The 19042-nt window shown below is 37.0% G+C and overlaps 1 protein-coding gene across 5 annotated transcripts in view; it reads right to left on the reverse strand.

Moving 5' to 3' along the window:
- PPARA (peroxisome proliferator activated receptor alpha) overlaps positions 1 to 19042 on the reverse strand; it is a 42146-nt gene that overhangs the window by 13250 nt on the left and 9854 nt on the right. For 2 of the 5 annotated variants that reach the window (XM_065626985.1, XM_065626986.1), the window contains exons 4-6: positions 4141 to 4385; positions 2132 to 2292; positions 677 to 815 (exon numbers count right to left, since the gene is read on the reverse strand). In XM_065626985.1, the coding sequence (XP_065483057.1) occupies positions 677 to 815; positions 2132 to 2292; positions 4141 to 4348 (508 nt within the window). In that variant the 5' untranslated portion in view covers positions 4349 to 4385. Of the gene's footprint in view, positions 1 to 672; positions 816 to 2131; positions 2293 to 4140; positions 4386 to 5289; positions 5397 to 5460; positions 5573 to 19042 lie in introns of those variants that run through there. The other 3 variants (XM_065626990.1, XM_065626987.1, XM_065626991.1) reach the window with 3 other exon arrangements.

Consider the following 19042-nt stretch of genomic DNA (forward strand, 5'->3'; position numbering starts at 1 on the left):
GCTTAGCAAGCTAATACTGTGCATAAAACTGGCTTGTGGGTTGAAATCGGCCTGCAAACAACAGGCTTACTAGCCTTATCTTAAATCATTAACACAACAACATAATTTTTAAACTGGATATCTAAACTCTCTGAATTTTTACCATTCCACTTACCAAGCAACCTACCAGATTCCTGTTCCACAGTCAGCACAGATCTTCACCCTCCCCCACCCTCCATGAACCATCTGCCCAAGAGCTGTTGCACTGTAACCTGAAGAATAATGAAGTCTAGTTTCCTACAGACTTCTATCCTACGTCATTCCCTTCCACAATGAGCGAGCTGTTCTCCTCCTACTCCTCTACAATGCCCTTGATCAGAATTCTTCCCGTATTGAAATTTGTTTCAGTGAGACCAATGGTACCAAAGTTCTGGGTGAAGAAAGCAACTAAATGAACATTCATATGGACAAACAGACATCCAGCACGATTGTGTAAAGCTCATAAAAGTACATTTGGCAGCTGTGTATCAATTACATTAACTACTCATGAGGGAAACTAGCATACCCCACCACAATCTATACTGTAAAAATCTGAAGTTCAACTCATATATATAAGAAAAAAAGCTGTCCAAGCACCTGCTTCCAGAAGCAGACCCCGGGCAGGAACAAGCAAATTATTAAGGGCACTCTTACCTACCATTATGTGACATTCCAACTGAAAGGCACTTTTGAAAACGACAGTATTGGCACTTATTACGATTTTTTTTCTGAATTTTGCAGTTGCGATCACATTTGACATAGATGAGTTTTAATCGAATTGTTCTTCTAAAAAAACCCTATAAAAAGTTTGAAAAAACAATATGTAATGTTAAAGAATGTTGAGTACTAAACTTCAATCATAGAGGTGTTTTTTTTCTTTTTTTTTCTTTTATTGTTTATTGATGTCACTAAGAAAACAATGTGCAAAGGAGGGAGTAGCTCTCAGCCCTCTTTCTTGGGAGAGGACCGAGAGCCCAGAGCACCTGAGCAGGTTTGCTCTTAAGGATTAATCAAAACAGTCGCATATTGCTTTTGTAGGCATTCTCTCAGCATCCTCTGTAGAAACAAACCTTCATCTTTCATATATGTAAGTCACACAAACACAAAGATTTAACACCTTTTCTTCATCCAGCAAACGTGAGGGCTATGACAACACAGCACAGTTTATAGAAGAAGCCAAAGACACAAAAATAAGCATTACAGAAGAGCCTGTAACTCAATAGATCTCTCTGTGATGTCTTGATACTACAATGTAATGCTAGTCTCATATTATGAAACCATAGGGTTAGCAAAGGTTTTTAAAGACACTGCAACATTTTGCTTCACATGACATAATAACATATCATTGAGACTATGGGACACAGCTGACTGTGAACTGGCTCCTCATCTCTAAAAGATATTCTAGCATTCTTCTGTAAAATTTATATTTGAATTATCATCTTCTGACATTGAGTATGAGAGAAAAATGTACACATATGCAATTATTTCTCTCACCTTAGACTATAATTTAGGAAAAAAAAAAGTAAAACTAAAACATTAGCAGGAAAAAGAAAATAATCTTATAATTCCTGGGCCATATCATCCCCAAAATTATACATCAATAATAAAATTAATTTGCTCCAGAGACATGCACTGGCCCCAGATCTACAAGAGGTATAATTCTAAGTGATTCAGGCAGAATGTGGTGAAGATGAGAAATTCAGGATTTGTTACTGTTATAATGGAAATGTAGCAAACTCACATGCTTCTCACAGCTGTGCTCCCAACACAAATAAAACACTAGTGGAGCAAGTAGGCTTTGACTTTTAGTCACAGTTTAGTGTTTTAAAGTTGTTTTAGTGTTTAACTATAGCCAGAAAAGCAAAATTAAAGTGATCGTTATGAATTGCCCCTGCTTGATGAAGGTCTGGTATTGATCGAGTTATGGTATCCACTTCCGGTATCTGAACAATTTATTTCAGAAAAAAAGATCACAGATCTGTTTATTATTTAAATAATTGTAATGGCTAGAATTATATTAATTCACCATTAATGTAACAAATGTTTATCTTCATATAACCCTGTAAATAAAGCAACACGATGTAGGTTCTTAAAAAGAAAATCATGACTGTACCTTACAACCTTCACAAGCATGTACTCCGTAATGGTAGCCTGAGGCTTTATCCCCACAAATTCTACATTCAATGTTTAATGCTCCACTGGGTGATTCATCTATGCTACCTGGAGCTGTGGCAAAATTAATGGATGAAGGACTGGATGCTGGTGAAAGGGTGTCTAAAAGAAAAAGGAACACTTCATAAATACTATACTATCATAGTTTTAAATGATGATCTAAAGTGAGGCCTAAAAAGCAATTATACAACTTCTCTTTCTAAAGAAGAGGTTTTCTCTAAGTGAAAGCATACTCCTTCACATCAGTGGGAAGGGTGAACAGGTATTACAAGGAAGGTAACACGCATGTCTCCTTCTGAGATAGTCTGCTTCTAAAATAATCCAGCAACAGAAGCCTTGCTCAGATATTTTACCTTTTGAGTATAACGGGAAAAACATCTCTGAATTGTTGTCCAATGAAATAAGCTCTCCAGATATTTTACTACTAGATGATCATGTTACAAAACTAACACATTCCAACCTTAATTACTTCAATTAATATTTCCACCTTGTTTGAGGAAAATGTTTTCTGAGGCCAGAATTTCTTTTATCTTCCATCTTGCAACTTGCACCACAAGACTTTAGCAAATTAATGGGTGTGTTACTTTAACAGAAAGATTAAGAAACACTCATGAATGTAGGTCAGCAAGTATTATGTTGGAAAAAACCTTGGCATAGACCTCAGAGTCTTCATTGCCAGCAGTGCCAAGCCCACGGGCAGAGTCATCAAGAACAGCCTAAAACTCAGGATCTTTTTTAAAGCATGATTTTCATTTCTTTTTACTTGCCTTATGGAATTTGAGCCTTAGAAGTTTACATTTTCCATCTTCTCTAACAGCAAACCTAGAACTTTCTATAATGAATGCTGAATACTCAAATTAGGTGACAGTAGAAGCTGATCTAAATTATTGTAGGACTTGTACACTCATATACACAAATAATCAAACCTCATGTCTCAGAAGGACTATGTTACAAACCCAGCACATAATACCTTCTCCTGTAGAAGGCATCTCTCTAACGTGAAGGTCTGCAACCAAAAGGGACCCAAATCATATTTCTACAAACATTCCTTTGGGCAATAGTGCCAAGAGGCAGCTCTCCCTTCAAACCTCACTGTATTCATTTCAATCCCTTTAACACAGAGGCATACCTCAGTTCTATCAGTGCAGTTTTTGGAAGGTAAGATAGTGATCACAGCCTGGGAATCGATTTAACGTAAGAAACCTCCAAACCAAAACATAAGCCAAGCAGAAAGCTAATCATAAACTGCTTAAAATGGCTCTACTACTAAAAGATTTATAAAACCATAGTTTCAAAAGGAATATCTTACTGACACTATTGCAGTGCGCCATACCACTTCAAAGATTTCCATTTTGATCTCTCAAACAAAGCCTCTCAAAAAGTTAGACTAAAGACTTTGTATTGTCTTAGCACTCTAAGACTGTTGCCTGAACCAGGGTAGTGGTCATTAGCTGAACAACGTGACTCTTGCGTCAAGGGGGAGAAAACAGCATCTTCAAAGCATCAGAGCGCTAAAATATATTGGCATTCTATGTGAGCTTTTAAGGTTTAGATTATGAATTTTTGGCAAACATTTCACAATGCTTTTAAAATGTAGGTGATTAGAAGAAACTTTTTAAAACGGCAAATTCATCCAGTGCAATATTATGATATCTTATATGACTACAACACATAGTAACTTCTTTGCTAGTAATATTGATTTTTAAAAGTTATTTTGAAAAAGGTGTTGATATTAATGATAATTTAAAGCAGTAACTTTATGTTACAGTAATTTTTCAGTGACATTTGTCTAATAAATTAACTTTACCCTTAAATATTTTAAGACCATGCTATAATCAGCTTACATATTTCTAGTATCACTTATTCATAAACAACAGTTATTGCATTAAAAAAAATCTAGCACTATGTATTTATAAAATAAAGTTTTATGGTAAACCAAAATTCTCTTACCTGTTACAACTGATCCATCAGATCCTGGACCATTTCCCAGTGACTGGAACTCTGTTAAACTTAAAGCTCCAGAGCTATCATCACCTAGAGACTGTGAAAGGTCTTGAATGTTCTCCATATCTCGCAGAAACTCCCCAGATAATGGGCTGCCTATATCATCCTCCTCCAAGGGAGTAAGGGGATAGAGCTGGTTTTCAGTGTCCACCATTTTGATCAGGTATAACAGTCACTTCAACTTCTTTACACTGGTGAAAGAATAATAAAAAACCACAAACCCTGTACTTACAACATTAGAATTTTTTTTTTTAATATTTGAATCAGTTACAGCACGCTCAATACATGAATTCTAATCCAATAGTGAAACGTTATACAACATTCTCTTGCTGCAGAAGCTTCATTCAACATGAATCATCAACAGGACAGGGAAAAAAAAATCCACAAAATACTTCAATATGAATTACGGTTATGACAAGATCAATCTGTAGATAGTTGTTTTCTCAGCTTGGCTGATAGAAGTTACATATCGTGTTTCTATAGTAAGCATTAGGCACTTCCCACCAAAATTTGTAGAAAAATAACAAATATTAATATGCATACACATTATGTTTGAGCAGTGTTTTCTCATCTTATCTAACAGGTTTAGATATGCTGATTTGGTCTTCTGTTCTCATCTTTCTTAAATCTGATCGACAGGTCTTATGACACTGCAGAGAACAAATACTGTCTTATACTAGAATCTTCAAAGAATTGGGCCAAACTAATACTATTTGACCTACTTCGGTCAAAGAACACCTTCAGCAAGAGTGCTCCAGCATATACAATCCAATATATCTGTAATTCCTAGAGTTAGTTTTATTTCCTACAGTGAAATAAGCTTTTAAAGTTGCTTTCAAAACTAGCCACCAGTGTCACCTACTACTACACGAAAAAAATCAATCCTTGTCTCTAATAATCTGTGACAGATTTGTTGTATGAAAATCAGGCATTTATTTTGAAGAAAAAAATGTATTTCTTTGGCTATTTAATTGACCAAAAGGGTACAGTTAAAAGTAATACAAAGTGCTGACTAGTGCTTTACAAAAGACAGTTATCATGTGTATTCAGTTATATAAAAAACCCCTTCAAAATATTTTGAAGTAAGATGCTTACAATCAAGCCTTTTATCCCCAGGCTGATGGTAATAGGCTATCTTCAATTGTATTTCCATATCTTTACAAGGTATTAGAAAGATGTAAATGAGAGCAGAATGACCTGGTCTAAAGAAGACTAAAAGTTATGCTTGTAACAACCTGCAACATGCACAGTTTTTAAATGATTTACTTTTCCGGTGCACTTATTAGTGCGCATTGATGCTTCTTTCTGCTATTTCATGGAAAGCCGATGGTGCATATATATCGCTTCTATAGCGTTTTCCAATATGTTCATTACACAGCTGTAAGGCAAAACAAACCATTAAAAGATCTGTGGCTTTCTATTCCAAAATTTGCATCCTTCCAGCTAATCAATGTCATTTAAAGTGTATACTTGGCAAAACTTTCCTTTGACTCTCAGAGTACCCCAAATTTTTAATCATGATACCAAATGACTGTAGTAGTACATCCCATGTACCCATTATTCATTTTTAGCCTAGTGAATAGACATAAAAATATTAACCTCTCAGGTACCAGAGGAGATTGAAATTGTAGTGTAATCATAAACTCTGATGATTAAAAAAATATATATATCTTACCATGTACCTGGAAGGACAGAAGTAAAGGAGTAGCAGACACAAACACATCACAAAATCCAGAGCTTCTACTCACTCCGTTCAGACAGTGAAATGCAGTTCTTTATGAAAGTAAACACTGAAGATTTCACCATCTGTCCAGCATAACTGAGTCGAGAAAGTTTTCAGAAGGTTCATTGTATTTTGACCATTAAAACTAAGCCAAATACAATAGACAGGCCGAAGACTGAAAGGACTCACAAATTATAAGAATCAGATCTCTAAATATCTGATTTTATTAACCAAACAAGATAGAATTCCATTCTCCTCTGAGGAGGAAAAAACCCAGATGCTGTCACTATTACTAACTTGCCACTCCATACTATAGTATAAGGACCCTTAGTAAAGATCCCTTTGCCCAATTTCTTTGAAACAGGATAGTTATTAACTAGAAAAGGAAAATATGGTCTATATCACATGGTGTAGCAAATAAGAATACCTAGGAGACTAAGAATGAGAATTTATCCATGATTTCTAACACCAGTTACAGACAACAGATATGTTACTGTTGATTTTACTTGGACATGTCACATTGTTACTCTATTGCTATGCGCAGCTTGGCTGTATTTAAAAATAACAGTCAAATTAAGTTTTCCAGTTCGATATACTACATACTCATTAGGACATTGTGCCAGATTGCCAGCACCGTAATAGAATATTTATAAGCAATACAAGAATTCTCATGCACATCTCAACTTCTTTCTGAAGGGATCAGTTGAAAGGCTGGTGCAGCTTTTATTTTAAGAGCATTCAAACAATACTGGTTGTGATGCCTCATTATTTTACAACCTAACAGAACATCATATTGGAAAACTGAAACAAAATGACTTCTTTCACATAGAGGACTGAAGTGTAAGTGCTATCAGTTTGAGTTCCTAGAGAATTTCCATTTGCTGAAACTATTTAGGAAAATAAATTCCAATTGTCGCTTTCTTTTAAAGCTCAACAGCTGCCTTCTCTCCAAAGAACCTTCGTTTCTCTTATGAGTGCTTGTCCTGGTTTTGTTAAAAACAAGTTTCTCTTTTAGTGAATTTCCCTGTCAGCTGAAGTCTTCTTACTAACTGCAGTTTTCCTGAAAAATAGATACATGTTTTGGTAGACATAGCAATGGAATGCAAAGTCGTTGATAATGATGCATCTTGTGAGATGTGCAAGCAGGAGGTGAACTGAAACTGACCAATTAAGTATTCCATCCCATTCACGTCATACTTCATATAAAAGTGAGGGATCACGAGGATCTCGTCCCTTTTTCCTTATGGCCGACACTGGGAGAGGACCTTGCGAGTTGTCCCTGCGAACTAAGGCCCAGTGACAGACTGAATCCAGCTCCGGTTGGCTGCAGAGTCCAGTCCAGGACTTCGGGTGCCGGCCCCACATCTGCCGGAGCAGTTGCTGGGACTTTCAAGGCTGGTTTTGTATATTTTGTATTATTTTCTCTATTTTTATTGGTAGCATTAGTAAAACATTTTTAATTTTTCCAACTCTCTTCTCTTGGTCCTTCTTTCCCTCTCAATCGCCTGTCCTTAGTGGGAAGGGGGGAGAGGGAGGGGCGAAAGGGGGAGAGGAGGTTAACAATACATCTGCCACGGTTTTATTGTCACCCCACGATCAAACCTTGACAGTGCTACCAGGTTGTAAACTGACAAAATATTAAAAAATGTCTACATTTGATACTCATAAGCCTGTCAGAAAGCATAATATAAAATTAAAATGATTGTAACATACATGACCATAGTTACTGAAGAAAAAAAAAAGAAATTATATGAATGAGGACTCTAAATAAAAGACTACTTATAAATCGAATAATCAGCCTAATGCTTTAGGAATACATATGGTCGCACACCAAAGGAAAACAGCACAGGTTATTGTAGATTATTTGACAAAGATTTTATCACCAAAACATCTGCGTTTATTCAGAGCAACACTTCCAATCTCATGCAGACTCAAGATGCAGAGTAATTTTGCAGATGCAGAGTGCATTTACAAAACATTACTTTCACATAGTAAGAAAAAGAATCAACTGCAAACATTTCTCGTTAGCATCATCTGTTATTCTCTGCCAATACTTTCAGTCTTCAATATCTGCACAATTTCTCTGCTGAGGTGGCACAAACCAGCTCAGTAACACCTGGAACCCACCACTGTTTGCTGTTAGTCATCTAACAGAGTCCGAAAGATTACATTATGCACCTGTTATCCCTGATGTAACTGTAAGATCATATCCTCCAGCTGAGAAATGAGAAATCACTTCTATGCATTTTATTCGTGAAAACAAAGTTAAATTGCTATCTCTGTGACACGGCTATTTTGTGGTGAGGGAAAAGAGTAAAGAAATCTTGACGCAAGTTGGTTTTGTAATGGCAGCTGAGAATAATAACAACTGTTCTCTGGCAATCCAAAGGAGACTACCAAATTTGTCCCCCTAAGGAGCCATCAATAAAAAAGGAATAAAGGAATGGCAGAGCATATGATCAGCACTGCTCCTCCAGTATGCTCTTCATGAAGTCCTCCCAGGCCGAAACAGTTGTTTATGGCACAGAAACATTATATTCCACTAGATATGTGGCAAGAGTGCTCTGCCCCAGGATAGCTGGGGAGGTTCCAGGAGGCATTGGGCTCCTTGTACCCACCGTTCCTTCCAGTTCCCCACTGAATCACGTACATCTCTCCAAGTATCACTTCTTCGTCCAGCACAAGGATTTTTAAAAGATGAAGTGAACACTGAAGTCTACCTTGAAACAAAATAGGCGATATTTGACAGGAAAACAAGGGAAAGGTTTAATAGCTGAACTCTGAACGTGGCAGAGATCTTTCAGCAGCACGCCTGGTATGGCCCAAAGTGCATCATACTTTTCTACATTTACAGTAAATATTTAAAATTCAGTAGTCTTTTTTGCTAAATTTAGATAAGAACAACCTAACAGCTAGTGAAACATAAATGAAGTGCTTATTGTTTTAACTATTAAATTACATACCCTTTTGTACTTTCAAACACTTCTAGTAAATTACAGCTGCTTAATCATTACAGCTCTTGTCAATAATTAACTAGCTACCTTAGCAAGCGTAGCCATTACATAACCATTTCTGAAGACGGTCAAAATATACTAATATTTTCATTACCGAAAATGTTACAATTATTTTTGTTCCATAAGCACAGAAAACCTTTAAATAAAATGTCTAGTATTCATGCAATAAACCATTTGCCTTCTGTCTTTGTATTTTGTGCATGTTTACACATGCGCATGCTTTCTTTGGCAGGTTTCACTTAACATACATTGATCCTTGCTTGTGTAGAGAGAGCTTCTAAAATAAAAAAGGTAATGAGTATGAAGTTCATTTAAGTCATATTCACAGAGAGTATTTTGCTTTACAAAAAAAGCTGTACAAGTTAAAACAGTAGAAGTGGTAGCCGCAGTGTGATGATTCCACTCAAGCATCTCTATAACTCAACATTTCTTCTTAATTTTAAGACTTTAGAAAAATTCTGTGCCACAAAGACATTGGCAGAGGATTTTCTCAGTTTCCCATACAATACCTGAGTCTCCATACCCCACTTCCTACACCCACATACAAACATGAAAACACAGACATATGACATAGACATATATTTTCTATGACATAGAAAAATAAGAACACAATTTCATGGAATTATGGTTCAAAGGATAAACAGATTTTACTGGTGCTCTCACAGCCTGTTCTCTCTGAAATATGTCTATTTTCAGAAGTCTTCCTCCTTTCCCACCACCACACTGCAAATACACAATGAGTAACTTACCTATAAACGTGAAACAGGTCTTAGAGAAATCATGGTCAGATTATCAGAGAAAAACACCTAATCGTGCAGCAATCGGTTATTTGCTTCATTTTCCGAAAGGGATGGTGGGAGACTAAACCCCTGGCCCTTTCACATTTAACCACTTCCAACACTAGGGATAATCCCTGTAAGGAAGCAGGTCTCTCAGATGCAAAGGTCTCTGAGAAGCAGTAACAAAGTCTGGATTTACTGCATAAACAAATTGATCGTGTAAAGGGCTTGCTTGCAAACATCAAGGTTAAAGTTGAAAGAACAATTACCTCTAGGTCACTTTGAGAATGTCGGGGCTCAACACAGCACACTTAAAACTAGTGCCTGCAGTAGATACTTTTAGGAAACTTCGTTGAATAGGAGGAGCCTAAAACATGTAAATAAAAATAACTAAAAATAAAATTTGGCACCTAAAATATGAAGTCCAGTCTCCTATGTGGGAAAGGATGCATATTTTCTCCTCTATCCTGTGACACTTGATTCAGTTTTCATACTTTATAATCTTACATACTAGGAATACTTTAAAATTGACAACGGATTAAGAACCTAAGACAAAGAGAATTTACTACTATTTCTCACAAGTCACCTCTTTGTTAGGACTGCTACTTGCACCCCTCGAAAAAAAAGGAAAAAAAAAAAAAACAACTTTGCATTTTTTCCCTCTACACAGTTGTACTCCAAGATATCATAAACAAGTCATAAGCATCCTTGCCTTTAAAACAAATCAAAATTCACATACTCTAATTCTAAAAAATTATATCAAAATTGCAAAGTTAAGCTCTTAAAAGTTACATAATGAAAAATTCCATGCAACCTTGATTGTGCTACCTTATTTTTTATGCACTATGGTAGAATGTACATATATACTGTACAATATTCTTTCCCCAACTCACTCCCCTTAAAATTGCCCAGTGCATTAAACAGAAGTGGAATTACACAGTTTGTAAGGCAACCTCGTCTATACTAGTCTGCAGCAGGAAAAAAGCTGTTAATTCATTGGTTAATCAAAAAGGAAGAACATACTTTGCCTAAGAAAAAAAGGGAGAAAAGATAATCCTCTTTCTCCGATCCATAAGTACTTGCAGAACTAGAGGAAAACTAGATAATTTCTTGAAGGAAGAATACAGGCCACAGAGGCAAGTCTACCGGCTTCAGAAAGTGAGGACCACAAAGAGTTTTACCTTCCTCCTCTGAACACATTTCTCTCATTGCATCAGAAGATGAAGAGATAACACACTCTAATTTCACGTGGGAAGAGTTGGTAAAGCTTTGAAACACTGCAAATATTTCGCTGATTGATATCAAAAGTGGTAAAAACAATATGGGAATATTTTTTTTGTTTTATTTTACTCAGCCAAACACAAGCAGAACTTACTGAGCCAGGCAGCAGCATTTCTGTCTCATCGGGTTTTAAAAGACGTGATCCAAAAAGAGAGAGGAAAGGCCAAATTTTCTTATTGAAAATTAACAATTTTTATCAAGTTTTCCAAACAAGTAAGTAGCCGACACCGTAAGAAAGTACTTTTAGAGACAGGACTACAACAGATGAATTAATATGCCGTACAAGTAAGTCAGCAAGAAGAAGAGGCACACATGAGCAGTGCTGCTTAATGACAGGTCAGAGGCGAACAGTATCACATGAACAACTGACTTTGCACGTTGCACTAAGGAGAAGTATTCTTCAACTAGATGTAATTTGGCAGACTGTCAGGAGTATAAACTATTCTTCTGTGTTGCAGCAGTATTAGCCCAGTATGAGTCAAAGAAAATGTAATGATGAGGTCAACATGGCTTATGTAGGCAAAGTGTTAAGATTTTAAAATTAAGTTTATTTTGTAGCATATGCAGAACAGATGTTTTTCAGGAAGGTATAATGATGTTGCCAGAAACTCTTGTATCGTACAATACATATTCAGTCAGTCTAACCTTGGTGCCAGAGGAGGTCATGGAGCAGATCACCCTCAGCGACATCACACGGCACACACAAGAAAACTGAGTGATCAGGCCCAGTCAACATGGGTTTATGAAAGGCAGGTCCTGTTTGACCAACCTGATCTCCTTCTACAACAAGGTGACCCACTTAGTAGATGAGGGAAAGGCTGTGGATGTTGTGTACTTTGACTTCAGTAAGGCCTTTGACACCGTAACCCACAGCATTACCCTGGAGAAGGTGGCAGCTCAGGGCCTGGGTGGGTGTACTCTGCGATGGATAAAGAACTGGCTGGAGGGCCGGGCCCAAAGAGTCGTGGTGAATGGAGCCAAATCCAGCTGGTGGCCAGTCACAAGTGGTGTTCCCCAGGGCTCAGTATTGGGGCCAGTTCTGTTTAATCTCTTTATCAATGACCTGGATGAGGGGATTGAGTGCACCCTTAGTTTCCAGATGACACCAAATTGGGTGGAGCGTTGATCTGCTGGAGGGTAGGAAGGCCATACAGAGGGATCTGGACCAGCTGGATTGATGGGCTGAGGCCAATTGTATGAGGTTTAACAAGGCCAAGTGCCAGGTCCTGTGCTTGGGTCATAACAACCCCAAACAACACTACAGACTCAGGCAAGAGTGGCTGGAAACCCGTCTGGCAGAAAGGGATCTGGGGGTGTTGATCGACAGCCATCTGAACATGAGCCGGCAGTGTGCCCAGGTGGCCAAAAAGGTCAACAGCATCTTGGTGTGTGTCAGTGTGGCCAGCAGGACTAGAGAAGTGATCGTGCGACTACACTCAGCACTGGTGAGGCCCCACCTTGAATATTGTGTTCAGTTTTGGGCCCCTCATCGTAAGAAGGACAATGAGGTGCTGGAGCGAGTTCAGAGGAGGGTGACAAAGCTGGTGAGGGGCCTGGAGCACAAGTCTGATAAGGAGCAGTTGAGGGAGATGGGGCTGTTTAGCCTGGAGAAAAGAAGGCTGAGGGGAGACCTTATCACTGTCTACAACTACCTGAAAGCAGGTTGTAGCATGGAGGGTGTTGGTCTCTTCCCCAAGTAGCAAGTGGTAGGTCAAGAGGAAATGGCCTCAAGTTGCACCAGGGGAGGTTTAGATTGGATATTAGGAAAAAATTCTTCCCGGAAAGGCCTTGGAACAGGCTGCCCAGGGAAGTGGTGGAGTCACCATCCCTGGAGGTGTTTAAAAGACACATAGACAAGGTTCTTAGGGACATGGTTTAGTGCCAGAGTTAGGTTAGGTTATGGGTGGACTCAATGATCCTGAGGGTCTCTTCCAACCAAAATCATTCTATGATTCTATATATTTGGCATGCAGGTTGCTACTATTTTAATGAAAACCTCAATTCTCAGGATGTCACTGTTTTGTTAGTTGTTCAGTTATTTTTACTTTGAAAAAATATGGAAATTACTTAATAGAATTATAAAATGAAATTTACAAGCCAGTACTTCAAATCCACATTTTTTCTGGAGCGAACCACTTTCAAAAGTATGAACACATGTAAGGCGATACTAACATAAGCAACACCTGTCATGGGGCAAGAAAAGTACCACCAACCATAAAACATAACATCAGAATACTAATTTGTACAGAAGACAAACAAGGGTTGTCAAAGAGCAGGTAGCCATACTAAATATGAAAGATTCCTTACATAACATTCAAGTACAAAGCAGCTATAATGCAGAATCTGTATTAATAGAAATTTAAAGCTCTAGGAACATCTGTTTAACATTTATGTCTCTCCCAAGCAAAAGTCTAAAACCTCCATCTATGTGATTATAAAAACACTCAGTTAAAGACAAGCCATACAAAGTCATCTTGGATTGCTAGACAAAATGCTACCGCATCTCGTTACAAAAGACAGCTTTGAATTGCTTGTAATCGCAGTATACACAAAGACACAGTTAAAAATTTAGCATTTGCACCTACAAATTTAGCATCACAACCTACAAAGACCAAAAAGCCCCAAATACTTATTGAAATGATTGACACTGCTCAGCTACAAAAATTTGGGCAACAGCGACAGACAGAAAAAGACAGGAAAAACACCCAACTAATCAGCCAAGAAAGGTGGGGAAAGCACAGACTGGAAAAAATACAGAGAACAATGACATAATCACTAACAGCTCTATTCAACTACTTTGTAGTTACTGAGCCAACGTCAATCACTGTTGGCATCTCTCTATAGCTTCTTTCCAAGATTTAGTGGCCCAGGGTAGAAGCTACTTCATGAGTCCTGACTCTCTCAAGTACAGTCTCATTGCTCACGATTTATTAAAGAAAAATAAGTTTCTCAACAGGATCACTCATCCCCCTTTTAAATGCAACATTTTTGCTTTAAAACTCTTCAGCTGTTTTCTATACCTTCATGATTATATATTCACAATATCCTCCAATGTTTTCTTTCAATTATGTAACACAGTCATTATAGTCTAAATAGTTCTAAAAATTGTTTGTTTTGCCAGGATTGCTGTTTAAGAAGTAACTAATAATAGGACCGCAACAAAACTATTCAAGAGGTAATTAAACGGTTTATCTCAAATATCATACCATCTCACTTTCACACAACAGACGCAATTACTAACAGAGAAAAAAAATACAAAGCAGAAACTAATTTTCAGCAAACAGATATAAGAGGGGTATTCATCTCACCTAATGTTAAGCACCTCACTTACATGTTTGGGTCGAGCAGAACTCAAAGGACTTTCCAGAGCCATAACTGATGTTTGAGGCCATGATTACAAATTAATGTGTCTATGCAGCCTGAATCCTCTCTGAAGAATCCAACAATTGTATCAACAGGCTGGACTTGTAAACCAGGCACTTGCATTGCCTGAAGTAAAACAGCCTCTTCAGTCTCGGATGAGAGCTGAAAACTGCTCTACAGATCAGTCAGCATCTCTATTAGATTAAGCAGTATCACTTTTTGACAGGGCCATGGAACTGTCATATAGGCTGAGGAGATCATGCACATCTCACAGTTATTCATCATCCTTCCAGCAGTAAAACTCCCACAGAAATCCAGGAAATGGAAGATACAGACATTTACTCCGAGTTGAAACAACATGCTCCAATAAATAAATGTATAAAATAAAATAGGAATTCCAATGCTGAAAACTCAAGCTGAGAGTAAAATGTAGCTCAAAGAAAGACTTCAGCTGCTTGTAAAGAATAAAACAACATCCTAGCATCAAACGGCTTTCTAATGGGAAATTCTAAATTCAACAAGCCTCTCAAGAACTTAGTAACTAGGAACTGAGAACACTTTACATTTACATACATGACTTTTACACTGACTTTATATTAGACCAGAAAATATATTTCACCGTATTTGATCCACAACATTAGACTAGTCAACCTCTAGCAGACAGAGCTCAACTTAAGATGTAAATACCACAGTTCCAGGTTATCAGTACAGAGATCTGAAGCCCGTCTCTAAATTAGCCACTGCTAATGCCTTGAACAACAGGAGCCAGATTTGACTTCACCAGCAGTGGGACATAAAGGTTTTGCAACCCTTCCCTTGAGGCTTCAGAGACTAGACTTGCAGGTCTATCACCTCAAGTTTATATTAATCTTTTTTGTTTGTTTTTTTCTCCCCTAAATGTGAGTTTTCATATCCAAAAAGAGAATACTTCTCTGGTTTAACTGGGAATAGGAAGACCTGACTTTTCTTGGTAGTGAAAGCTGAACTGAAACTAAAATCCAAAGTATGTATACGTCAAAGTACAGCTTTCAACTCACTCTTTTAAATCTATGTCTACTGAATCCTTTAAATTCTTGTCAGAGTTGACTAGCTAGGACTTCAGTATCAGTCAATAGTAATACCAGTTAACAAACTTTATACTATTATATTCGGGTTATTGGTAACCTATAACTTTTTACTTTGTTTTACTATTTTTTTTCAGTAAGTGTTTTTGGTGGGGTCTTTATTAGTTTTGGTTCGTTGGCTGGTGGTTTGGTTTTTTTTGTGGTTGTTTTTTTGGGGGCAGTGGGGTGTCTGTGGTTATTTGGGTTTGGGGGGGTTGTTTGTTTTTGTTTGTTGGTTTTGGTTTTGTGTGTGTGTGGGTTTTGTCGTCGTTGTTGTTTTTTTAACTACATTACAATTCAGGCTTAAGACTTAAAGTCAAAAGAGACTTAGAGTCAAAGACTTAAGTGGAAAACTTTGTGTTTAAGTTTTTAGTCTTGCTTAAACTTCTATTGTCAAGATGCCTAGAAATCCTGAAAAAATGGCAATTTGTAATTTTTTTTTCTTCCTCTATTTATCCTGTCTCTGTTTTCACTTTTATAGGAAATAAAGAGCTCTGACACATGGTTGAGAATTGACTACAAGCTTAATCTACAGAATAAACATACTGTTACTAACATGCTATTTAAAAAAAAATAGCCTGGACAACAGTATGAGGGAAGTTTATTCAATTGATTACATTAGTTATTAATGCATGTAAAGCAAATATTCAAAATGGAGTTAATAGTATCTAGTATTTTTGACGCATGGCCATTGAAGCAAGTATATTTTATTAACAGATTCGAAAGAACAATAGGATTTTTTTCCTGTAAGAAACTAAGCCATGGCAACATCTTGGTAATCACTGTTATAGAGTACTCTGTGTTCTCCGATATGTGCTCTCTTTCAAGTTCATACACAGTTCCACAAGTACTACCTACAGCTCCACACGGTTTCTAATAAAAACCCCACTTCACTGTTTTATATACCTTTATGCTTGCAACATACTCTCCGTTTTTATTTTATTCTCTCCAGAGAATCCCCAGGTTTTGCTCTTTATCCAATGTGTTTCAAGGTCAATATCTCTTCAAGTCACTCTTATATTCCACTCAAATTATTCCATACTTGAGCAAGATTCAAACGATTACACATGTTAATCACAGCAACTTGTGCTTCAAACTTCTACAGATTCTAAGTAATTCATGATGACATGTTGTAGGTGATGAAGTTAAAATAATACAGGTTTAGCACACAGACGCTCCCTGTGTTTGCTGAACACGTACACGTGAAGACCACAACCACTGAGAAACAAAAGATTTGATGCACCGTTTAAGAGACTGTTTTCTTTACATGTACATTAAAAGCTAGGATTTGATTTATGATTGACATTTGAACCAATCCAAGGTCACATTCGGACAAACGTGACATTTATGTATTTGCTATTTGATCCAAGATCCAAGGTCACGTTCACACAAATGTGTCATCTGAGTATTTGTTATATTTTTATTCGCACGTTAATGAACTCAAATCTCTCTTTCCCCATGTGTCCCAAAACTCCTTACTCATTTCTTTGTAAGTCATCTGTTTTTTCTAAGATTTATAATACTGTACGAATGTCTTACAAGCTAATTACACAAGTAAAGATTTCAAATTGATTAATAGTTAAAAATACCTTTACTTCAGAAATCAGTGCTCAGATTGAGGCTAAATCTGGTTGCGTGGTATGCCCAGAATTAAGAGAATTTGAAAGAAAAGGAGCAAACCAAAAATCACACAAAAACTATGTCTGCATGCACAGATTACATGTCCTAAACCATTATCCTTTTTTTTCCCCTAAAAATAATATGTAAAAAGAACTTTGAGTGACGTCAAAGTTGATTCTGATGTGTACAGCATTTACAAACAGCCTGCACATCTGTCCTAACATGCTGCTCACTGGAAGCTACATCCTCAAGACTAAATTGGAATGTTGCAATTGTTTCCTTATGCATGTGATCACGGCATCTCAGATCATGGAAAGTAGCTTCTCCACAATTTTCTAACTATACCCTGATATTCTACAGAGACTTCATTTGTGGAAGGATAAAGGTATCTGAGGGCAAAGGCAAATACAAATTGCATTTTAAGTGTGGTGACTAAATTATTCTCTCCAATATAATCAATTTCTGAAGTAAATAAAATGTAAGCCCTTGCTAAGTCTCCTGTACAGTATGTTTTCACCACATATGGTAAAAATAAACTTCAGAGGGTAACAAACTAAAGACATCTGTGCAACTAAAATTGTCAATTAAAATTATAACCTAACACATACAAAGGCAGTGCCAGGCAAAATTTTTGGCCATTTTCCGTTAAACATATTACATAAACCTCTGTAACTCAGAAGTTTTACTTGCTCACATGCTTGATACAAAAACAAACAAAAAACCCCCAACTTCCACAACATACGTCATGACTGTTCCATCCAGAAAGACATCATAACTTTTACAAGCAAAGCTGTATAGTAATCCTTACTAACAAATGTGAAATTTCAGACATACTATCTTTATGAAAATAAATAAAAACCAATTACCACTAACTTACAGAGTCAAGCAAAGACTTAGATGCATTTTCTAAAACTCTGGTAATATTTCAACAATCTTTAGGGTTCATGTGTATGTATGGATACCTTAAAATGTGTTCTTATAAACTAGAACAGAAGAATCTTTTGTTTTATATCCACAGACCTTTATGTGTGATAGCAATTGGTATATACTGTTGCTAATTCCTTATTGGCAGGACTGGTAGTAACATACTCTTTAGAACTTAGAATCCTTGCTGTGTTATAAATAAAAATACCTGCCTTAAGTTTAAATTTATCATACAATGAAGGACAAGAAATAATTAACTAGTCGTTTGTTCTGTGAGCATATTTATTATTCCTGTATGATTTCAATCTGGCTTACACATCAGCAGAAGAGCAAAGGAATGTTCCTGTGACATGAAAACTTCAACTGAATACAACCTAATTCAAAGTCACATATATATTATAATATGTTATTATTCTGCCACATGATCTAATATTTCATGCATACCAAGTAGTTTTGAGTTTGTTGACTAGCAGTGGAATTTTTGAAGCGGTATATTAGTTTGTGAGTTTAAACATGATTAAAGCTTGAGACCATTAAGCTGTGACAGCACACAAATTTGAAAGGTAGAATTCATATCGGTTTTTACTATTACCAGCATTAAAACACTGGGAAAGGGGCAACTTTGGGGAGAAAGAAATAAAAGCGCTTTAATTTCTACTGATTTCCTCCCAAAGACATAAAATATTCATGCCATTGTCACCCCACATTGTCCTATGATGTCTCCCTGCTCTTTCCCCTTCTCACTACACTTCCAGTTCACCCTCCCCACACCACGTCCCTGAACTACTGCCTATGCAAACAGCAAACACGCCAGAGCTGGTTCAGAGCTACGTGTTGCAACTGGCTCACTCATGCTCCTGTGCTGATTGGCAACTGACAGCCCAAACAGACCAGATAATTGTTGAATTCATATTGCATCATTTCCTCAGTAGGGTCAATAACGTGTTTTCCTTTCTTCTTTCCAGTTACCAACTTTGATAAAAATCACGGAACTTTAATGCCTTTGCAACTAATATTCCTCTGTCAAATTCGACAAGACTT

The sequence above is a fragment of the Caloenas nicobarica genome, chromosome 1 (assembly GCF_036013445.1).
Source record: "Caloenas nicobarica isolate bCalNic1 chromosome 1, bCalNic1.hap1, whole genome shotgun sequence".
In the NCBI taxonomy this organism is placed as follows: Eukaryota; Metazoa; Chordata; class Aves; order Columbiformes; family Columbidae; genus Caloenas; species Caloenas nicobarica.